Source organism: Plasmodium sp. gorilla clade G2, assembly GCF_900097015.1.
Source record: "Plasmodium sp. gorilla clade G2 genome assembly, contig: PADLG01_00_17, whole genome shotgun sequence".
Taxonomy (NCBI): domain Eukaryota; phylum Apicomplexa; class Aconoidasida; order Haemosporida; family Plasmodiidae; genus Plasmodium; species Plasmodium adleri (nom. inval.).
Genome location: NW_021628864.1, coordinates 1 through 25,409, shown reverse-complemented (window position 1 = coordinate 25,409; position 25,409 = coordinate 1). Strand labels below are relative to the sequence as shown.

General features: G+C 17.3%; 9 protein-coding genes across 9 annotated transcripts; 4 read left to right on the top strand and 5 right to left on the bottom strand.

Annotated features, from left to right (window-relative positions):
- Nucleotides 1-780: 780 nt before the first annotated feature.
- PADL01_0014100 (stevor PIR protein, putative) lies at nt 781-1,501 on the top strand (the record flags this gene model as incomplete). Its single annotated transcript, XM_028680382.1, has 2 exons — nt 781-849; nt 1,073-1,501. 2 exons carry the CDS (start codon nt 781-783, stop codon nt 1,499-1,501), a joined length of 498 nt encoding a protein of 165 aa, XP_028541160.1.
- Nucleotides 1,502-3,371: 1,870 nt separating this feature from the next.
- Nucleotides 3,372-3,762, top strand: PADL01_0014000 (stevor PIR protein, putative; the record flags this gene model as incomplete). The annotated part of the gene is made up of 2 exons (XM_028680381.1): nt 3,372-3,440; nt 3,532-3,762. 2 exons carry the CDS (start codon nt 3,372-3,374, stop codon nt 3,760-3,762), a joined length of 300 nt encoding a protein of 99 aa, XP_028541159.1.
- A 2,104-nt stretch (nt 3,763-5,866) lies between these two features.
- On the top strand, nt 5,867-6,484 carry PADL01_0013900 (Plasmodium exported protein (hyp10), unknown function; the record flags this gene model as incomplete). Its single annotated transcript, XM_028680380.1, has 2 exons — nt 5,867-5,935; nt 6,065-6,484. 2 exons carry the CDS (start codon nt 5,867-5,869, stop codon nt 6,482-6,484), a joined length of 489 nt encoding a protein of 162 aa, XP_028541158.1.
- Nucleotides 6,485-8,144: 1,660 nt separating this feature from the next.
- Nucleotides 8,145-9,141, bottom strand: PADL01_0013800 (Plasmodium exported protein (PHISTa), unknown function; the record flags this gene model as incomplete). Its single annotated transcript, XM_028680379.1, has 2 exons — nt 8,145-8,876; nt 9,004-9,141. The coding sequence occupies 2 exons, from the start codon at nt 9,139-9,141 to the stop codon at nt 8,145-8,147; spliced, it is 870 nt and encodes a 289-aa protein (XP_028541157.1).
- Nucleotides 9,142-11,828: 2,687 nt separating this feature from the next.
- Nucleotides 11,829-12,815, bottom strand: PADL01_0013700 (Plasmodium exported protein (PHISTa), unknown function; the record flags this gene model as incomplete). Its single annotated transcript, XM_028680378.1, has 2 exons — nt 11,829-12,554; nt 12,678-12,815. 2 exons carry the CDS (start codon nt 12,813-12,815, stop codon nt 11,829-11,831), a joined length of 864 nt encoding a protein of 287 aa, XP_028541156.1.
- Nucleotides 12,816-14,943: 2,128 nt separating this feature from the next.
- PADL01_0013600 (Plasmodium exported protein, unknown function) lies at nt 14,944-17,299 on the bottom strand (the record flags this gene model as incomplete). The annotated part of the gene is made up of 2 exons (XM_028680377.1): nt 14,944-16,965; nt 17,273-17,299. The coding sequence occupies 2 exons, from the start codon at nt 17,297-17,299 to the stop codon at nt 14,944-14,946; spliced, it is 2,049 nt and encodes a 682-aa protein (XP_028541155.1).
- Nucleotides 17,300-18,909: 1,610 nt separating this feature from the next.
- On the top strand, nt 18,910-19,696 carry PADL01_0013500 (Plasmodium exported protein (hyp12), unknown function; the record flags this gene model as incomplete). Its single annotated transcript, XM_028680376.1, has 2 exons — nt 18,910-18,933; nt 19,208-19,696. The coding sequence occupies 2 exons, from the start codon at nt 18,910-18,912 to the stop codon at nt 19,694-19,696; spliced, it is 513 nt and encodes a 170-aa protein (XP_028541154.1).
- Nucleotides 19,697-21,810: 2,114 nt separating this feature from the next.
- PADL01_0013400 (acyl-CoA synthetase, putative) lies at nt 21,811-23,388 on the bottom strand (the record flags this gene model as incomplete). Its single annotated transcript, XM_028680375.1, has 1 exon — nt 21,811-23,388. One exon carries the CDS (start codon nt 23,386-23,388, stop codon nt 21,811-21,813), a length of 1,578 nt encoding a protein of 525 aa, XP_028541153.1.
- Nucleotides 23,389-23,443: 55 nt separating this feature from the next.
- On the bottom strand, nt 23,444-24,235 carry PADL01_0013300 (acyl-CoA synthetase, putative; the record flags this gene model as incomplete). The annotated part of the gene is made up of 4 exons (XM_028680374.1): nt 23,444-23,854; nt 23,931-24,028; nt 24,095-24,167; nt 24,224-24,235. 4 exons carry the CDS (start codon nt 24,233-24,235, stop codon nt 23,444-23,446), a joined length of 594 nt encoding a protein of 197 aa, XP_028541152.1.
- Between the last annotated feature and the right edge of the window lie 1,174 nt (nt 24,236-25,409).

The following is a 25,409-nucleotide window of genomic DNA, read 5'->3' as shown; positions in this document are numbered from 1 at the left end:
AAAATAGAACAATATCTAAATATATATTAGATAAATATACAAATATATATTACAAACATTATTTGGATATATAATCTAATTACAAAATAACTCAAGAACTATATATTAGCAATCATAACTGTATAATGTTTTCTTTTTATTTCAACTTTTTTTAATGTTTTAATACTCCATTTTATAGTAGATATATAATTAAATAATAAATTATATAACTCACATTTATATATGTAAAATGTGAAAAATATATTATATAAGGAAAAATAATTTTTTTTTTATAAAAATAAAAAAAAATATTAATTATTTATTTCTATGTTCAATTTTAATTTTAATTTATTAAGATTTTAAATTAATTTTTTTTTTTTTTATTAGATGTATTTTATTTATAAATATAAACATTACCATTCAGCAATATAAAGAACTATATATATTTACAAATTACACATATTCTATAATTTACAATAGGAGTAACATTAAAAGGAATATTAATAAAATTTTAAAAAAATTGTTTTATATTCATATATAATTCACACGAAATTTATAAAAATAACATAATTTTTTGGTATATTTAATAAAAAAAAAAAAATATATTTATATTACATCTTAGAGGACATAAATTGTTTTTTTAAAAAGATTTTTTATATATAAAAAAAATTATTTCTTAATAAGCCTCAACCTTTTTAATAATACATATACAAATTTTTTAAATATTTTTTTCCTTTATAGTTTACACAAGTACATATATATTATATTACATCTATAAATATAATAGCATTTATATTAAAAATGATATCTTATAATTTAAAATTAATTATATTTTCAATCGTATTAGGAGCATTAACCTTATTTTATAATGTGAGAAATAAAAAAATGACAAAATATATATATATATATATATATATATATATATGTATACGATTCAAAACTACCTTTTTTATCATATATTTTAATATTTTTATTTATCATTTCCATATTTTTTTTTTTTTTTTTATTTTATTGGATTTTTTTTCTTTTATACATTTTTAGAATGACTGTCATGGATTATATACAAATATAAAATATAAAAATATCGTGTTAGGGGCAAAAAACACTTAGGTCCTTAGCAGAATCTTCACATGAACTTACAGCAAATGATAAGCATGAAAATAATGAATTAGGCGAATATGCAAATACGAATGAAAGAAAATATAAGAAAGAAAAATATCCAAAGGATGACGCAAAAAAAAAAAAAAAAATTCCACCAATAACAAATAAGAGATTTCCTGGAACACCAAATAGAATGACTGCTAGAAAAGAAATATATAATAACGCACAAGGAGGAAATTCAAGAATGCCTCCTGGTCACCTTGGATATTTGGAAATGCAAAGAAAGCTTTATAATGATTTTAATGGAAAACAAGAACTATATTTTCGAAAACTTGATGATGAATCAGATGGTGAAAATAATTCTGGGACAAAAAATCCTTTGAAAGATGATGAATCGTTTTTTCAATTTACTAACGAATAAGAGTTTCACATATAAATAATATTATATTATGTTATATTTTATATATATTATAATAAATTATATATAATATAATACAATAAATGTCTTAAATAAATTTTAATATTATTAAATAAGTATATATTATTTATTTTAATATAATGTGTATTATATTTTACCAACACATACTAAAATTAATTCCTTAATAAAAATAAAACAAATCAACATACAAGTAAATTCAAGATTTAATATAATAAATGTAATATAAAAAAAAATTTGTAAACAAAAATAATATTTCAAAAGTATATTACAACTTTTTCATGTATATAAGATCTTTATATATATGTTATATTATATCATCATATATATATATATATATATTATAATTATTAGACATTGTCAATAAAGACTTTCAAAATTCACAAATTCACAATTTAGTTTTAGTAGTATCTATGTATGTATTAATTTATGAAACAGAATCATAGATTATTCTATGGCACATATGCTTAAAAAATCGTTTTATATATTATAAACACATATATTATATCACAAACATACGTTATTATAATAATATATTAGTTCTTATATTTGTGATGTTTTTTTTATATTTATATAATTTTTATTTTTTTTTTTTTTTTTTTTGTACACTTATGTACTATCATAATCATAATATGAATTACATTCATTTTTAGAAATAATAAGAATGACTTCTTTTATAACTTGTACTTATCTATTAAAATAAAATGTATTATTCCTTATATTCATAATATTATCTTATTTCGTGTTATTTATTTAATATATATTTAATAATGTAATTTATATAATATAATCATTAAATATATATAGTAACTAATTATTTTGTACAACATATAATAGTAAAATTAATTTATGATGAATTGTAAAATAATGTAATTACTATTTTAAGAAATATATATTTCATATTACATAAGAATATAATATATTTGTATAACGTACAACACTACATAAACTATAAAAACATAGTATTTTATAATATGTATAATTTCTCATATCGTTAACGTTTTGTTTTTTGATATTTTTTAATGATAATAAATATTAATATTTTTTGTGATAATTATATAATTAAAATTTTTAATAATACAAAAATGAACGTTTTAATTTGATTAAAAATATATTGTATAAAATAAAATAATAAATATATATATAACAATAATAATTTTAGAAATAGATTAAATAAATTATAGAGAATCATATAACTTACTACAATTTTTAGAACAAAAATATAACAAAAAAATAATGACATTAAATTATTAAAATATGTACTTGATATTATTTTGAATTTTTTTTTCATATCATATATTATCATACACAACAATTGTTCTCCGTTGTTTTATATAATTGCAAAGATTCAAATTATATATTAGACTATTATAAATACATGTTCTAATCATTTCTAATATATGTGATATACACCTATAATAACTACTATTATACACATTTGTTTTATATTTGTAGTAACAAAATATTATTCTTTATACCTATATTATTATATTTATACAAACAATATTTATTAAAATATATTTTAAATATAATTTATCATAGTTTTATATACATATTCATATTAGAATTATTTTAAAAACATAGAAAACCTAAGAAAAACAATTATAAAATATTAAATTGTGTTTTTTGCATTATTATATATTTTTTTTTAGATATGATGTGAATTTTCTTATAAAAATAACTGTACTTTTATAATGAAATTAAAATTTAATTATAATATAAAATTAAATAAATTATGTTGGAGGTTCTTAATATTAAAAATATAAAATAATATTAAATAAAATTATATATGACAGTCAATATAAATTAACTTAATGTAATTTAGAATATAAAATATTACATTTTTCAATTAAAAATGAAAATATTCCACCTTAAAATGTTATTATTTTCCTTTATTTTTAATACATTTTTATTATCACAAAATGTATGCAAATGACTATTACTATTACAACAATATATACATATATAAATCAACTGTATTTCTTAATATATTCATTTCCTTTTTTCCTTTTTAGGTAAATTACCGAAATAACCATTATAAATTTATCCCCATACCAAATAACATACAAAGGACAGCGACCAAATCAAGAGTGTTAGCAGAAATGGAGAGACCAAACAATCCTCATTATCATAATGACCCAGAACTCAAAGAAATAATTGACAAATTGAACGAAGAAGCGATCAAAAAATATCAACAAACTTATGATCCATATGAACAATTACAAGAACTGGTAGAAAAAAAATGAACAAAAACTATGAGTGGACACGTTGCAGAACCTATGTCAACCATAGAACATGAATTATTGAAAACATACGAAGAAATGTTTGGGGAACAAAATCCTATTATATTAAACCCTGGTATAAACACCAAGCAAAATGATAAATCTTGTGAATGTCCAAATAAGAAAAATTCATCAGCCAACTCATTTTTATCGAACAAAGTACACGATAATTATTTGAATAATTTTAAAAAACAGGTTCTATTGGAGGTGCTGCTGTGTGTGGACTTCAACTATAATTACAGGAAGGTGTGGTGTTACTGCTGGTGTTACTGCTGGTGTTACTGCTGGTGTTACTGCAGCTAAAACCACAATGACAAGTTATTATACTCCAACTTTAGCTGCTAAATTGACAGAAGTTCTTGTTGGTATAAAAGTATTTTTTGATAATTTAGTTACAAGTGCTTTTGTTTCTGTTGGTTCTACAGGTACTGTTGCAAACACTGCATTGTCAGGTATTACAAGTGCTGCAAGTGGTGCTTTTTTCCCTTATGGTGTGGAAATTGTTGGGCTTATTGCTGTAACGGTTATAGTGATATTTTTATATATATTGTTACGCAAAAGAAGAAAAAATTCTTCGAAACATGAATGCAAGAAACATTTATGTACATAATTTATTTTTTAAAACATGAAGAATCTTTCTTATGAATTACATACAAATTATATTTTATGGTAATTTTTATTTATATATAATATAATATTATATTATTTAAATGAAAAATGTAGTTACATATATTTTATCATTCATTGATTATAATATTAATCTTTAATATTTACGACATATATTTCATCTTTTTGTGATGATTTTATGTAATAAATGACATTATTTCTATTAGTTATCATTTAAAATAATTACATTCATATTTTTCAAAATTTAATATACCACTATTTATTTTTGCCCCTATATTTTATACAAGTCTCGAACTTAATTTATATTTATTTAAAAACAATTTTACATGTATATATTAAAAAAAAAAAAAAAAAAGGTTATTCATATATTCATTCATTTATATTTGTCCATAATAAAATATACGAAAGGTTCTTTTTTTTTATTATTGTTTGAACAAAATATATTCTACAATATTTCTTTTCTTACATTCATATATATCATATATTCAATTTAATATATATATAATATATTTATATTTTATTTTCCTCTTTAAAGTAATAAAATTATTTAATATTATTTTATAATATTTTTCTTAATTTATAAGTGCAAAAACGTGTATTTATTAAAAGTATTTATTAATAAAATGCTTTTATTTTTAAAAGAATTATGTTATACATTATGAAACAAAAATAATTTTATTATTATTAAATTGATTTCAATTTAATTTCATTTAAATAAAAAATATATTTACTACGACCACTAATATTAGATTAGTAATATTACTTCTTAATTAGGTACAACATAAATATATATATATATATATAGCTCTATTTATTATTCCTCATTAGAGAAGAAATAGTTTGAAATTTAGATATTTAAGGATAATTAGAATTGTGTAATAAGGAATTATATATACCATTGGATAATATGAATTTTTTTTTGTAAAATAAATAAAATATAAATATATAATTCGCACTTCAAATAATATACAATACCTAAGATCATTATTTATATATATTCCTTTGTTATAATATCTAGCTACTGAAAATAATTTTTATACAAAAAAACAACGAACCTTAACGTTTTTACTATTATTTAAATAATATAAAAAGGATATATTAATTATATATATATAATAAATAAATAAAATTCACGATCTTTTAAAAAATTATAATATATTTAATAATATTATAATTTTTTTATTTTCAAAAAAAAAAAAAAAAAAATTAAATTAATATTGCAATGATTCATAATATATTATAATATTATTAAATTAATTTATTTATATACACTTTTATTCTAATATGATATTTATTAATACATTTGTTTGTTTTCATAATATAAAAATTAAAACATTATAACAAAAATTTCGTAATAAATTTTAAAAAAAGTATAGTGTAAAAAAAATATATTTCATAAAAACAAATTATAAAAATATTAGATTAAAATAAAAGAAAAATAATGTCTTGTAATTATTTTAAACTATCTTTGTTTTCTATCGTACTGTGTATATTAGTATATACACATAAGGTTTGGAAAAAATAAAATAAAATAAAATAAAATAAAATTAAAACCATTAAATTATAATAATATATATATAATTAATGTTATATATAATTCAATAAATTCAATAATATATATATATTATTTATTTTATAGTTTCCCCGTGAAAATATATTTTATAATAAAATAAATACGGTTGATATTATAAATGCAACACCTAGGATATTACTAGCCGAAGCACAAGAAACAGATATATATAAAAGCCATTCAGGAGAAAATGCACTCACATACCACACAGGTAATAAATTAGACGAAAATTATACAGAATATCATAAAACATCATCTGATTGTACATTGAATAATGAAATTCTAGAAGAATATGATAATCAAACGGAACAAGTAGAATTGGGAAATGAGAAGAATAATAAATCATTGGTTGAGAAATCACATAGAAAAACACATTGCAAAAAAATTAAAAAAATTAGTAAAATTGCTTTATTTGCCATTTTTTGGGAAATTTCTATATGGTATTTCCCATTTTATATTATTAAAAGAAATTATAAAAATAATAAATAAAAAAAATAATAATAAACAAAATAAAAAGAATATCCATGAAGATCAACCTCTCGTATCAGAAAAAAATATAGATGACATTAATGAAAATTAAAAAAAAAAAAAAAAAAAAAAAAAAAAAATTATATTATATTATATTATATTAATACAAACAATAATAGATATGACCTCTCATACTACATTTTATACAATAATTTTAACATATATATCTTATATAAAAATTGAGAAACCAATATCCATATAATATTTATATTGTATATTTACTGATAATTATAAATAATTATATATATATATATATATACGAGTGACATATTTATATCATTGTTAAAAACACTAATTATAACTTTTGAATTTGAATTTATATTTATGTTTTAGTTTTATTCAATTGCGTTATATTTAAGAAGAATAAAATTTATTTCAGTATATTTTTTTGATAAGAAGATTATATTTTTATTTTTTTGTAACTTTGATATCAATGTTTATATATATTTATAGTTATTTTTTGTGTATGACATTCAATTTATATTAATGTACATTATAATATGTCTAGGTCGTTTTTACTTAATAAAATATTTTCTTTTCAATATTCAAATGAAAATAATAATTGTTCTGTTTTTTTATTATTTTTTTCTTTTTTTGGATACAAATTTATAATATTATATATGTATATATATATAATACTATTCTTTTGCATCCTTATTTATTATTTATATTACTTAAAATACATTTTGTATAAATTAATTTTATTATTTTTATTACTTATAAGATTTTGTTATATATATATATTCTATTGTACGAATCCACCATACATAATAATATATATATATATATATATATGTGACATGAAATAATTTAAAATATATATTTTATGTACGACCTAACATATATATTGTGATTTATACCTTAGAATTGTATATACGTATAATATTATTTTAGATCAATTAAAATGTCTAAATTATTGTAAACAAAACATAATGTTTAAAAAAGATATGTTAACAATTATGATCAGAAGTTAATTTCATGAATTAAAATAAAATAAAAAAAACTACATTATATACTAATAATTCTTAAAATGACTATGACATTTGTACTTTTATTTTCATGAAAAAAATTAAAAAAATTATTTTATATAAATAAATGTATATAATATGGTTCGTTTTATCTTAATATTGTTCAATGTGTATGTTAATACTATTACAAAATAAATATATATATATATATAATTAGTAGTATAAATAGGAGTGTTTAGAACATTATATATCCATATTTCATTTGTATTTATTTCTTATAATAGCATAATGATTATTTTTTATTATATATATGTTAATAAGTTAATTACACAAATTATTATATATACTATATGATTAAAAAAAAGAATTAATAATAAATATATTGTAATTTATTTGAATTTTGATATACTCTTGTAATCTATACAAATATATATATAAGATCACACACATATCTAATTGTATTATATTTATGTAAAATATATATATATATATATATATATAATAAATTTTATTCCAACATAGACATAAAGAATGAAATAATATATATATAAATATATTATTTTTATACAATTCAAGAGATTTAAAAAATATTTCATATTAATATTATATACATACTATAATTAAAAATGTATTTCTTTTAAGTTTCATAAAGTTTAATAATTTTCATTCAATATAATAGAAATTTTTTGTAGGAGCTCCTTTTCGTATTTTTCATGTAATTCCTTTTTCAATGTATTAAAATATTCTAAGAATGAATAAATAAATTTTAATATATCATCAAGTGTATGTATATCATTAATTAAATTAAGAAATCTTTTAGTGTATTTTATCTCTTCACTTGCTACTGTTCGACAAAGACTAAAAAGAATACCTTTCCATGTATAGTCATATAAAAATGTACGAGCACCATATTTATTGGTATCTACATAAATATCATTAACTAAATATCTTTGTATAGTTCCCTTTAACTCTTTCGGTATATCATCAAAACCTTCTTGTGAAACACCAACTGTGTGAGTCCATAAATTTCTAAGTTCTTCTTTTGATGGACATTCTTTTAATGAATTTAAAACCTCACGTAATTCAGATTCTGTTAATTGTTTTGATATATCATTATAATTTATATTACTTATTGAAATATTACTTTCATTTTCTATATTACTATTCTCAAGATCATGATTAATACTATGTTTATTTTCATCTACATTTTGTTCATTACACTTATTATTATTTTCCTTGTATTTTGTTTTACTCATATTTTCTTTTTTATGTTTTGAATTTTTTTTCCTTTGTGAAAACTTATTAATTCTTTCTGCCTCAACTAAATTGCGCTTATATAAATTACTATTTTTAACATTTTCTAAGCTTCCATTTTCTAAAGAATTCTATATAAAAATAATAATAATAATAATATAAGATATATATACATATAAGATAATAAATATGATATAATAATTAAGATTTATAAAACAAATAAATAATCATGAATAAAATTTTTTATGATCAACTTACATTTAGAAAAACATAATAAAATCCAATCACATATAAACTTAAGCAAAGAAATTTAAATGACATATAATGTAATTTTCTTTTTTGGTTTTCATCAAAACGATAAAAAGGAAAAATAGAAAAAATTTTTTTACTGTCCATCTTAATAACTTAATTATTTTTTTTTTTTGATTAATATATATAGAATGAATTTATGAAAAATAATAATATTTATATATATATATATATATATATATATATATTCACAATTAAAAAAATACATGAACTTATAAATAATCTATAATATATATATATATATATATATATATATATATTATTTAATATTTTGTTTATAATTTATTTAAATATAAGAAATAAATAATAGAACAAAATATCTGATTAAATAAAAAAAAAAATATACATTTTTTCTTATATATATTTAAAGAAAAATATATATAATTTATTGAACAATATTATAAATAATTCATCCATAAATGATTTTATATTTCTTATAAATTTAAATAATTATATTTTATTTATTATAAAAAATTCATAAAGGTTATTCGATATTACAACATTCATTTTAATTTGATATAAAATATGACAAAAATACAAAGTAATATTTGCATGCATATTTTTTTAATATGTTTTATTATAAATATATTTATATTTTATATTTTTAAAATATAAATATATATTTCAATCAAACTTTATATATTAACATTTTTTAAATTTGGGAAGTTTACTAAAGTATTAATCTACAATTTTATTAGGCCTGTTTTTATAAAATTTATTAAAGTGTTAATGTTATATTAAATATATCAATTTTGTTTATTATTATTATTATTGTTATTATATATATATATATGTTTTGTATTTATTTTTCATCTACATATGTTTCGTTTTAACATAAAATTATACATTTTATTTATTTTTAAATAAATATAATATATATATATTAGTAAATATTAATTTTATGTTTTTTTAAAAACATTTATTGTTATAAAAATAACTTTGAATATATATATATTTTAAATATCAAAAAATATATTTTTAAATCCTTGTTAAAATAAATATGACAAAAAATAATAAATTACGAATAAGCATAAAATCATTTAACATAATTGATAAACTTGTTTATTATAATTAAATGTATAATAAAGAATACATTTTAAATATTTTTGTTTTATTCCATATATATGATATATAATGTACAATGAAATTTATATTTATAACAAATTAATATTTTTTTTTTCAATCTAACGAAAATATATATATATATATATATATATATATAATGTAAAAAAGAAAAACAGACAACAATAGATAATGTAAAAAAAAGGCAACATAATTAATATATTTATTTAATTAAATAAAATATATATATTACAATTGAGAAAATTATTTATAACTACATTTAATATTATCTGAAAACAAAAAGAACAAATGCATATTTATGCAAACGAATATTATAAATAAGTACAAATCAATTTTTAATATAAATATATAGACAAATTAATAATATTTTTTTAAAATACCTTATAATCATAGAAATAATAAGTTTTATAAAAATAAATTTATAAAGATATTTTTTATTTATTCTAATATATTTATAAATCCAAAATGTGTATTTAAAAATAATTATTACCAGATTAGAAATACTTAATAAGAAAAGTAAAATATAATAAAGGAAATGAATCGATTTAATTATTTCATAATAAAACATTATATACTGAACTTAGGTTTATTCATTATATATAATTCATATATTTTCTAATAATTCTTATCATAATTCATAAAATATATTACATATTCTTTTATATACATTACCATAATCTGGTTATGTAGAAGAAATAAATAAAACATTGAAGTATTTTAATATATATATATTCATAAATGTATTTAGGTTTATTTAATATATGAAACATTAATATAAATATAATAAGAATTAAAAATTATTATATACATACATCTATATTTTTATTATATTATACATTTGATTAAACTATGCTATATAACTAAAAACAGCGACATCAAATAAAATAATATCTAATAATTACATAAACAAAAAAAAAACATAATAATGATAGTATGTAATGATTTCTACACAATACATAATACAATTGTTAAATATATAATTCATAGAAATCTTTCATTGAATAAATATAATTTATAAAAACCCTAAGCACATTATATATATTTCTATAAAAACAATATGAGACATTTTTTTATATTCCTTTCATTCCTTAAATTATTAATTTTATTTTTACTTTTTGTTAACTTATATATAATATTTCATATTATATATAATTGTTCTACATTTATATGTGATTATATATTTGTGTACTTTCTTTATTTACATGTCTTATAAACGATTTATGTATATATTATGTTTTTATTATTGATTCATTATTTTAAAAAATATATATATATACCTAATTTTGTATATATAATTTTTTGTATATGTAGTATTCCTATACACATATATATATAAAGTATTATTTTTTCGTATTCATATATATATATATATATATATATATATATATATGGTAATATATAAAGTAAATAATTTAATAAAAATAAATTATTTTTTTTTTTTTTTGTATGACACACTATTTATAAAATTTATTTTAACTTTTCTATATATTAATATTTATTATAATAAATAACGTACAAAAAAAAATCATTTTATAATACAAAGATATATTAATTATATAATATAAATATCTATATATAATAAATAATTATATTTATGTAATTCTATAGATTTAAAAAAAAATTTTACTTATTAATGTTATATAAATATAATAAGAATCAAACATATATTTTTATAGAACATTTTGACTTTTTTACTTTGTATTACGATCTTGTTCAACATCAGCTAAAAGTTCCTTTTGGTGATGTTTATGTAATTGTTTTTTTAATGTTTTGAAATGTTCTAAGAATGAATACAGAAATTTTAATATATCATCAAGTGTATGTTTATTATTAATTAACGTATAAAAATGTCTAGTGTATTCTACCTCTTCATTTGTTACTGCTTGAAATATTCTTGAAATATGTCCTTCCAATCTATATTTATATACAAACACCTCATGACTTGAGTGTTCAATCCTACTAAGAAAATCATTATCTAAATAGTTTTGTATTGATGCCTTTAACTGTTGATATATATTATCCAAACCTTCTTTTGCAATACCAAGTGTGTGCGTCCATATATTTCTAAGATCTTCTTTTGAAGGACATTCTTTTAATGAATTTAGTACATCATATAATTCCTTTTCTGTTAAATTCTTTGATAAATTATTATAATTTATATTATTCATAGAATTATTACTTTCATTTTCCTCATTATTGTTCTTCATATCATTGTTAGTGAAATCTTTATTTTCCTCTACTTTTTGTTCACTACTTTTAATATTTCCATTAGATTTTGTTTTATTTACGTCTTCATTTTTAAGTTTTAAATTTCTTTTCCTTTGTGAACCGTTACTATTTTTTTGTGCCTCACCTAAATTTCGTTCATATACATTGCTAATATTAACAATTTGTAAGCCCTTGTTTTCTAAGGATGTCTACATAAAAAAAAAAAAAAAGTTATAAAACATACATACATATAACATATATTTTATAGTAAATTAATTTATATAAAAAAAAATAATTAATTATAATAATAAATAAAATTCATATGAACTTACATTTAGAAAAACATAGTAAAATCCAATTACATATAAACTTAAGCAAATGAGTTTAAAAGAAATATAACGTAACGTTCCTTTTTGGTTCCCATTTTTACTATTCAACGAAATAATTGTACAATTTTTTTTACTCTCCATCTTAATAACTTTACTATTTTTTTGATTAATATATAAAGGATGCAATTATGTTAAATAGTAATATTTATATGTATTAAATAAAAAAAAACAAAAAAAATAATTATATTTATAAAGAATCTATGATATAATACAATATGAACATAAAAATAGATATGTGTTTCTTATTTTATTGTAAATAATTAATAATATATTATATAGTATAAATTTATCAAAATATATATATCATATTACACCTGTTTAATTTAAAGTAATAAATATATATTCGTCATAATGCTAATAGTATATTAAAATATAGAAAATATTAAAAAAAAAAAAATATATATATTTATATATGTGTACGTATACTAGGTTTTACAAATATTAAATAGTATTGTATATCTATTAATAAAATAAAATAAATTCAATTAAAATAAAATAAAATAAATTAAAATAAAATTAAATTAAATTAAATTAAAATAAAATAAATGAAATTAAAATAAGATAAAATAAAATAAAATTAATTCAATTTTATTAAATATCAACTGTTGTTTTATTTTATTTAATTATTGTATTTTTGGGTTATTATAAAAGTACATTTTGTATAAAATTTATTATAAACAGTAAAAAATATGGATAATAACTATCTATGTATTGTAAATTTTCCACTTTTACTAATATAAATATTACCTTGATTTTATATCTATATATATTATACATTGTTATATATATATATATATATATATAACACAAAATATACATTTAAATGGATCAGTTCAACTCAACAATATATATAACTGATAAAATATTAAAATTTACCAAAAATTTAAAACTCTTTAATTTCCATTTTATAATTTTTTTCTCTTTTGTTTTTTTTTTTTGTTTTTTTTTTTTTAATACATTTTAATTTATTAATATTTAGAGGATATTTTGAGTTTTTTATAATGATTATAAAATTTATGGGATTAGGCACAAAAAGGATATAATATAATTATTTTTATTATAATAATAATTATAATTATCATTTTATATGTATATTTCCCATTTTAGAACACTAACTGACCTAAAATATTTTGTTTACACTATTTTTATATTATAAATGTGTCGATATATAAATATTTGTGTTAACGATATTTTTATGATTATTCTATAATAATAATAAATTATATAAATTATATTTTCGTTAATATGTGTCACTTAACATTTTAATATATTATTTTATTTTTTAATTAAGTGAAAAAAAAAAAAAAAAAGTTAAAACGGCTAACATAACATCATATATTATTTAAGATATTAAAAAATAAAATAATCATAAGTATTTATTACATATATTATAAAACTAAAATTATATTTATTTGTTTTCATTCATATTATGTGAACATTATTATGATTTTAACAAAGTATGAATAGAACATAAATAATAATATAACATATTTATTCTATTATATATTACATTATATATTATTTTATATGAAGTATTCAATAAATATATAATACATTGTGTTATTAAATAATATATTAACAATATGTTTTTATATAAGTTCTTCATTTAAAAAAATTTTTAATTTACACTTTTTTTCATTTAAAAACAAACAAAAAAAAAAAAAAAAAAAAAAAAAAAAAATACTTCCTACGAACAAACAAATATTAATTATTAATCAAAATAAATAAAATATATTAAACTTGAAATATTTCATATATAACACATACAAATTTGTATTAAAAAATTTATTTTAATTAATATAATACATAAGAAAAATAAATAAAATAATAATTTAAAATTAATGTTAAAATAATTCTCTATTTATTGTTTTAATAAATTATCTTTTAACAAAATATTTATATTATTCTAGTTTATATATTTATTGATAAATAACAATTTTTTATTTTTACAACATCATCTTAATGGTTGTATTACATATCTACTTTAATTAGGTCTATTAATTTGGTTAATACCTCTTGCATTATGTTTTGAATAATAATTTTGTACTGGATATTTACATATTGTTTTTTTTACAGCTGTTTTATTTTGTTTGTTTTGTTGAGGTGCTTTATTTGTAATATTTTTTGGAGATGTTTTTCATCATACATTTCCTGTATACAAATTGTCTTTTACCATTTGTTGAATTGACTTAAACACTGTGACTTTTTTTTATCCCATATTTTCTTCTACCTTATCTTGAGAGGTATTTGCAATCGTATCATCCTTCTTGTCATCTTCTATGCCATTAATTATACAATATTTTTCTTTAAATTTTTTTGTCCTTTTAACCCTTGAAAATAATAAACCTGGAAATGGCAATGAAAAAAATGCAATTGCTCCACCTATTATAGCGAAACCCACAGTACCACCAGATGCACAGGTAATACCTACTATTCCTATACCTACAGTAAGGAAGGGTATTAGTCCAAGTGTTCCCATCATAGTTTTACTTAATATAGAACTTATACGGTGTGTTTGCATAAACTCTTTAAAAATAGGTGTCATAATAGAATTATATTCTTTTTCTTTACTATATTTTTCAATAATTGTGTATATATCACTTTGATGAAATTTATCCATTTCATTAAAATATAAATTCATAAGTTCTATCATTCTGTATTTTCTTGTTAAATTTTCATCTGCACCTTCATATTCTGCTTTCAAAATGTCAATTATTTTATTTTCAATAACTTTTGATTTTATATGAGGAATTTGTATTTTTATTTTATCTTCAACTATATTAATTTTTATTTTATCTAATTTGATTAAAATATCCTCTTCTTCTGCATCTTCTTTTAACGGATCTTTCATTTTCGATTCTTCATCCTTTAAAGTATCTGTTGTTTCCATTTCCTCTTTTTTTAACGGATCTTCCCGTTTTTCTTCTTCTTTCCTTAGTATATTTGTTGGTTTTACTTCATCCTTTAACAGATCTATTGATTTTATTTCCTCTATTTTTAAAGAATCTATTTTTGTTACTTCCTTTTCTTTTAATATAACATTTTCTTTTATTTCTTCTATTTTTAAAGTGTCGTGAGATTTTATTTCTTCTTCGTTAAAACTATCTTGTACTATTATTTTATCTAGCCCTAAATTATCTTGTATAATTATTTCATCCCCTTTTAAAGTATCTTGTGATTTTATTTCATCTTCTTTAAAAGCATCTTCTATAATTATTTTTTCCCTTTTTATATTATCTTGTTCTTTTGTGACATCTTCTTTAAGTGTAATTTGTATTATTATTTCTTCCCTTTTTAATATTTTTTGAGATTTTATTTCATCATTTTTAAGATCTTCTTGCATTATTATTTTATCTGTTCTTAAATTATCATGTTCTTTTATGACATCTTCTTTAAGTGTAATTTGTATTATCATTTCTTTCCTTTTTAAGGTATTTTGAGATTTTATTCCATCTTTTTTAAAAGCATCATGTATTATTGTTTCTCCCCTTTTAAAATTATTTTGTGCCTCTGTTACATATCTTTCTAAAGTATCATATGGTTTACTTTCGTCTCTTCTTAAATTATCTTTTGGTTTAATAGTATCCTTTTTAAAAAGATCGTAAGATTTTATTTCATTTATTTTTAATGGTTCTTTTTCTTTTTGTGCATCTGTTACGAATGAATATTTTTGAGTTTCTTTAATTTCTAATGGTTTCTTTTCTATGAATTCAATTTTTAGTTGTTTATTTTCTTTTATTTCTTCTATTTTTCCTTCTTTATCCTCATGTAGTTCAACTTCTGAATATTCTACATCTTCATCGTCAACTACCTCAACTTCAACTACTTCATATTCTACTTCTACATTATCATCCAACTCATTTTCTACTATTTCATGTTCAATTTCTTCATCTTCATCCACTTGAACATCAATTTCTTCATATTTTACAACGTCCTGTTTTTCTTCCTTTTGTTTTTTTTCAATTTGCATTTCCTTCTTTTCTGTAATTTTAGATTTTAATATTCCCCTTTTCATCAATTTCTTTGTTATAGGGTCATCATATAGTTTATTACTTAACAACTCTTTTTGTCTTCTTATGGAACTACCACCTGATAAATCATTTATTAATGTTTGCCTAAGTACATCTACTTGTGTTGGTGATAATTCTTCTGTTTGTACCAAAATTCTTTGATTCCTATTTCTTGTAAAAGTAGTATTGCATGCATTTTGCTTATTATATTTTATTCCACACTATGTAAAAAAAAAAAAAAATTATATATATATATATATACATATACATATACATATACATATAAAGCTAATTAAGTTTATCAAAATTATTTTCATTCAATGAATATCCTTATTATTATTATTATATATTTTTTTTTTATCCTACCTTAGTACAAACAATTAATATTACACATAATATCGTGCATATATAATAAGGAATTTTACAGATATAGGCTTCTTTTTTTTTTATTTTCACATATGATTTATTTATATACATGATTTACCTTATCCTAAAGTTAGTCTAAAAATTATATTTTTTTATATCAACAGAAATCGATTTCTTCGATACTATCATATATAAAATTACTTATTATAATTATATGTTTTAAAATGTTTTATTTAAAAACATATTCATGTAATAAAATATATAAATTTAAAAACAAATTATCAACAATGAAGATAATAATATTTTAAAAATATAATTTAATTAAAAATATGTACATATGTATTTCTCTATATTTGAAAACATTCTTTAAAATATATACATAAATGTATTATATATATATATAAATTATATTCCAGCATCAATTTATTAGCTTAAATTGAAAATGTTATTTTAAGCGAAATATTATTAAGCATGCAAAAATGAATACAATATAATATAAAATAAAAGAATAATACAATAATATATCATAACATAAAACTTTAATGTATTAATTATTTATTTCATTATTCTTAAAATATATATATATTTTTTTTTTTTGATTAAATATAAAATATATTTTATAAATAAAATATATACAATACAGATCGAACAGAACAAACAGAAAACAATTTTGTGGTTGTATATTTTATTTTAATTTCTATATGAAACAGAAAAAATATATAATATATTATTAGATATTATAAATAATATATAAATAAAATATAGACCAATTATTATATTAAATTTTTTACGTATTTAATATATATTTTATTATTTCATTTCTTATGTTAAAAAAAAAAAATTTATAATAATAATAAAATAAAAAAAATAATTAATGTAGCTCAATTATTATTATAATATTATTCATTTGGTGTTTTTTTTATTATTATTATTTTTTTTTAATCTTTATTATAATGAACTTGCAAAATTATAAAATTATAATATTATCTATAAAAATCATTTTAATAAAACAGACATATATATTAAAACATTTTAATTAATTCTAATTTTATATATAGTGCTTAAGAAATCATTAATACTAAAAATAATATTAGAGATAAATATATTTAGCTACATATTTATATATACATAATATACTTTCATAATAACATATAAATTTATATTCAAAATAATACTTTAAATTTAATTTGATGTATATTTATAAAATAAAATAACAATGCAATATATTTATATAAATATTATATTGTATATATATTTCAAAATATTATAAAAAATATAATATATTAGAAATACATATTTATATGTTAATTAAAATTTATGAATTAATTGAAACGTATTTATTTTGAAGCATAATTAATGAATTCTTTATTCAAAAAAAAATATATAATATATAAAACAACATACGATAAATAAAAATATTCCTTCTATAAAATATATACTTTCATTTTAATGCACCATTTAATTGAAATAATTTCTTTTTATTATAATATATTAATATAATAATTATAATACCAATTTTAATAAATATTAAAATATTTTAATTATATATATATATATAATATTTTTAAGATAGAATGTTTTGTAAAATAATTTATATATTTAATATTATTAGAAAATAAAAAAAGAAAAAAAAAAAGAAGAATTATTACGTATATTTTTTTTATTATAAGTAATATAAAATTTTATTTTTCTGATTTTTTAAATATTACTAATATATTTTTAAAAAATTAAACTATTATTTAAATATATAAATATATAATAATATACAATAAATTATTTTATTATTATTATTCCTTAAAATGTTTGTTCTAAAAAAAGTGTTGGTTATTTCCCCTCTGCTGTTTTATATATTAACTCCTCAAAATGTAATATAATTAGTAGACGTGATATTCTTGTTTTATATTTATTAAAAACACATAACAAATGAAAAATATAATATTTATATTATAGTAATATTTGTATATATTTATTTATTTACAGGATATTCAACAAATTGTTATTCAAAAAAAAGAAAACATAATAAATTAAACAAACATAATACCTTTTCGATCCCTGGCTCAATCTTCCTTATCACATCAACTACAAGGTCATAAAAAGAAAAAAATAAATGAAAACACTCAACATTCTTCTAGTACCAATACTGAAAATACTGAAATCACACAAAATGGGGATTCCCAATCAACAACACCAAAAAATAGAAAAAAAAAGTCATCAAGGACTAATCCAAGAAAACCAATTATGAGTAATGAACAAACACATAACACAGGTCCATCAAATAATATAGATAATAAAACAGATATCTTTTATATGTTAAATAGATCCAGGATAGAACATGCATATCAGTTAATAGACACGTTGGATCTTAAAAATAAGGTAAAAAATGATTTTAAAGAATTTATATATTTATATCTTACAAACAGAAATGCAAGAAGACAATATGAATTATACAGATCTATTAAAAGACATATTAAAAAATTCATAAATCACCCTCAACTTAGTTCTCTTATAGATTTTCAAAATATTGAAGAAGATCTTTATTATAAATATTACCCTAGTAGACAAAAATATAAAGAAACAATTTTATAAAATAATACATAGTAGAAATGTTACAGTTTTAAATATAAATATATATTATATAAATACTAATGTATGTAAATTAATTATTTAATAATATAACTTCTATTTTTTAATTAATTATCCAGAATTTTTCTCTTCACAAAATGTATAGTTTCATAAGGAATACACAGTTATTTTAATTTAAAAGGAAATACATATACCTCAGAGTAAAAATTAACTAAGAATTTCCATATATTCATTTTTAATAATACAAATATTATATATTGAAAAATAAATAAAAAAATATATGAAATAAATTAACATATATATATATACATATATATATATATCCTTTATAAATATTTCAAATACATGATTATTTATATATACCTTTATATTATAACATATTTCTTATTTTTAAACTTTTATATGTTTTTATAATATTTTAAAAGAATAAATATAATATATATATATATATTAATATCCATTTATTAAAATTAGGAACATAAATTATATCAAAACAAATTAATTTCAATGATTAAACCGATAACACAAACTTAAATATTAAGCATTATATTTTCAATATTTTATCCTTTTTTTTTTATTATTAATAAAATATATTTCACATCATAATATAGAAAAACAAATCATCAAAAATATTATGTTTTATAACAAAATATATATAAAATTGTAATCAATCAAGCGAAAATATTTTATTATATATATTTTTTCATTTATTTTAAAGAAAAAAAAATAATAATAAATAATAATGTATTTCACACTTATACACCAATAAATATTGTTTTTCTTCAATTATTATTAACAAAATAATTTTGAAAATAATCATATGTATAATAATACATTTTTTACTAATAAAATGTATATATATCCTAAATGGATAATTTTGTTTATTATTGTCATAACAAAAATATATAAATTATCACTTAAAGTGATAAAATAGCTTAACGTTTTATAATTTTTCTTTTAGGTTTTTAAAATATAAATTCGTATTTGATAATATGCTTCTTTTATCTATTTCTTTAAAGAACTAATTTCATTTTATTTAAATTAAACTAATATGGTCTATATATATATATATATATATATATATATATATATATATATATATATATATGACAAAACTACAAAATGACATTTGCATGCATATTTTTCAATATACCTTATAAATATATTTACATTTAATATTATTAAAATACACATTATATTTTAATCAAATATTAAAATAAAATTTTTAAAACTGGGAAATATATTAAAGTATTAATTTTCATTTATTATTTTTTTTTTTTTTTTTTTTTTTGATTATATTTTTAATAAAATTATTTTAAATCATTATTATTATATATATCAATTCTGTTCTTTTTAATTTTTTTTTTTTTTTTTTTTGTATATTTGTTTTTACACGAACATATGTTTCTTTTGAACTTAAAATTTGACCATTTATATATTTTTAAATAAATAAATAAAACATATATAATATTATATTAGTAAATATTAATTTTATATATTCTTAAAATAAATAATTGTTTTAAAAATAACATTAAAAATATAGAAATTTAAAATATATCAAAAATATATATATATATATATATATATCTATATATATATTTGTTTCCCTGTTAAATGAAATAATACAAAAAATAATAAATCATGAATATGTAAAAATGTTTATCCAAATTATAAAATTGTATATTGTAATTAAATATACATAATAAGGAATACATTGAAAAAATATTTTTTTATTCCCTATATATGATACATAATGTACAATAATATTTATATTAAAAACAAAATTCAAATTTTTTTTTCAACACACCAAAAAAAAACAATATATAATGTAAAATAAAACAACATATAATTCATATATAACCTTGATAACAAGATAATAGAGAATTTCTCATAAATATATTTAACATTATTTGCAAAAAAAAAAAAAAAAAAAAAAGCTACAAACATATATTTATACAAAAGAATATTATAATTAAATACAAATATAATTTTAACATACATATTAATATATATATATATATATATATATATATATTATATGTCTTCTTTTATTGTATTATTATTTTACAATATATATTTGTATCTAATTTTGTGTATTTTTTTTTTTTTTTTTTTTTTTATTTATTCCTTTCTTGTTCTTGCGTATTATTTGTAACTCTTAATTTGACCTTTTTATTTTCAACATCGTTTTCATGTTTTCTCATATCATTCTGATTTCCTTTTGAAATTGACTCATTTGATAATTTTTTTGAATCTTTATCTTCTTTTTTTTCGTCTTTTTTTCCATTATTCACACTACCACTATTATTTCCTTTTAATTTATCTACATATTTCTGTTTAACTACATCTATATAAAAAGAAAAATCTTTAAATACATTGAATCTTTTTATTTTTAATGTTGGAGTAAGGTAATTATTCGTGTCCCATTGTTTTGATGTTAAATATATGTCATTAATAACATTATATCTATTTAAATTAGTTTTTTTATAAATCTCCATCATTTTCTTCTTTACATAATCAATATAAATATTCTCATTTAATGTTTCATCAATTAATTTTTGTGAATAATTCTTTTCAGTAATTCCAGTTTTTTCTAACATATTATCATTCTTTAAACTTGTAAAAAGTAAAGATTTATCCACAGATATTATTCCCAATGGTCCATCCATAGAATCATCACCATATACGACACAAAAATTAACAAATGGAATTTGTGAATACAGATTATTTAACATATCAGTTTCTATGTATTCTCCTTGTGATAATTTAACCAAACCCTTTGATCTATCTAAAAATGTTACAGAACCATTATCATTAATTTGTACTATATCTCCAGTTTTAAAATAACCATCATTTGTGAAGGAATTTTGTGTACATTCCTTTTCTAAAAAGTATCCACTAAACATAGAATCACTTTTAATTAATAATTCTCCTTTTGGTAATGTATCAGTTGCTTTATATATTTCCCATGTTCTTACTTTATATTTTGTACTAGGAGAAATAGGTACTCCCATACTTTCAGTGTTATCATCTTCTACATCTTGAATAAAAGCAGGACCAGTAAGCTCGGTTAAACCATACCCCTGATAATATTTAACATTTAGTAAAACACCTAACTCATTAGCAATATTTGGACATAATTTTCCTCCACCATTTACAATAGCACGCATATTCGGATTAATCACATCTTTAATTTTACTTGATACAGATGTAATACCTTCAACAACTTTACTAAAAGCTCCATCATTATTTCCTTTACGTAAATTTATAGCTTGTTTTGCTATAAATTTCTTGTAACCTGTTAAGTTATTTACTTCTGTCATAATATTAGTATACATTCTACTAAAAACCTTAGGTACCCCAAATATTATTTCACTATTAGAATTACATATATCACTATTCAGATATTTAATATCTCTACTCCATATATTAATTTTTACACCCAATAATAATCCCGTTAAAACAAGAATTCTTTCATATACATGAGACATCGGTAAATAAGATAAGTGTGTTTTGATATGATATTCTTTTATTATATTATGATCACATAATGGTATTACACTATTATAGAAATTCTTATTGCTTAACATAACACCTTTTGGTTTTCCTGAAGTTCCAGATGTATACACAATGGAGGAAATAAAATTAGGATCTTCGTTTTGAATTGTAACATTGGTCACTTCTTTCTCTATCATATTATCAAATAAGATAATACTTACACCAACCTTATTAGCTTGTTTTTTTAATGCACTAATCTTTTTCTATTTTTTCCTTATCATATTCTAAGGAAGCCAAAATGGTATCTTCTCCCTTACCAGATTCATTATAATTGGCTTTATTACTACTTTTTCTTGAACCATTACTTTTTTCTTCATTTTCTGAGTTTATTTTTTCACTACGTTTAGATAGGTTATCTAGGATTATGAGCTTTTTCAAATATGGCAATTCATTTTTACGACACAATAATCCTTCAATCAAATCTAAATCTAAACATAACCATTCTAATTTTGAACTATTTAATATATCTATAATTATATCTATACTAAATTTCGACTGAATTACTAATGTTGTAACGCCACTCATCATACAAGCAAAATCGGTAATTAACCAGTTAGTTGAATTATTACCATATAAACCTAATAATCGAAATTTCCCATTATTCTTTTCTTCATTATATATTTTTTTCTGGAACACCAGTACCATTATATGTATTCAAAGAATGACTAAACGATAATACCTTTTTGAAAAAATTTCCATATGTTATAGAATTTTCTGCTTGTCCGCAAGAATTCTCGACTATTGCTGCTAACTTACTATTATTTAATTTATATTTATCTAAAAAAAAGTTCATAAGATGTTTATATTTATATATTGAACTTTTTGTTTTATAATTTTTCATACAGTATACGCTCGATTCATTTTTATTTTCTACACTTTTACATATTTCTGTGAAGTTATTTTTTCCATTATTATGCTGGAAGTAAAATAATAAAAGACAAAAAAAATATAAAAAAGCATAAACAAACTTACCATAACATTCATTTTATTCTATAAAAACATTTAAAATGTAACACAAATATATATAATACAAGTATACTACAACTTAATATTATATTTAATTTTTTATCATAAAATTAAAAAAAAAAAAAAAGAAAAAAAAAAAAAATTAATATATAATATATCCTTATTATTCATTATATTTTATATGAATAATATATTATTCCATATAGAACATATATATTCTATGTAATTTTTACATAGATTCCCAAATTTGTATTTTTTTTTTTTTTTTATATATATATACATATATATTTTATATCATCTCATTTTTCATAGTAAGTAAATTTGTGTAGATTTTATTTATTTATATATTAATAAAAATAAAATTAATTAGAAAATTTATATTAAAAATAAATAAAAATTTATAAATATTTCACATATAAATATAAAGGAAAAATATTCTAAAAAAAATTAAATGTATTCATTTATATTCAAATAAATTCAATTAAAATATTTTTATATATATATATATATTAAATATATCTTTTTAGTTTTTATAAATAGGACACCGTTCTGTGAGTTGTTTTCTTGGTGTTCTTATAACATTTCTTTTTTCATTATATTTATAATTTATTGCATATAACTCTATATATATAATGTAAGATTATAATATGTATATGTTTTAATGATGGTTGTTTTTAATATTAAAAAATAAAAAATACATTATAAAAAATAAAAATTAAATTATGTATAAATAAAATAAAATTAAATCAATATATAAAGAGATACTTTTTAAAAGTCTTTTCAAATATATTAAATTATATATATAATATAATTATATTGTTTAATTTTCTTTTGTAATATACAATGAACTATTTATATAATATATTTTTTTATTTTTACTGCTATAAAAGTGTTTTTCTATTTATTAATTTATTGCATGTATATTATACAGATTCAATCTATGATGAACCACATATTTTTTTGTATGTTTTATATTTATTTATTATTTTATTTTTTTTTATTCTGAATATTCTTATTTTTTAATATTTATTTTTTATTCATTTTTTTTTTTTTTAAAAACATTTAGTTTATTTTTATTTTTTATATATTTATTTAAAAAATTATTATTTTTAAAAACATATTTAAATTATAATTATTTTATTATATTTTATATAAATATATTAATAAGAAATTATTTTATTCTTATATATAT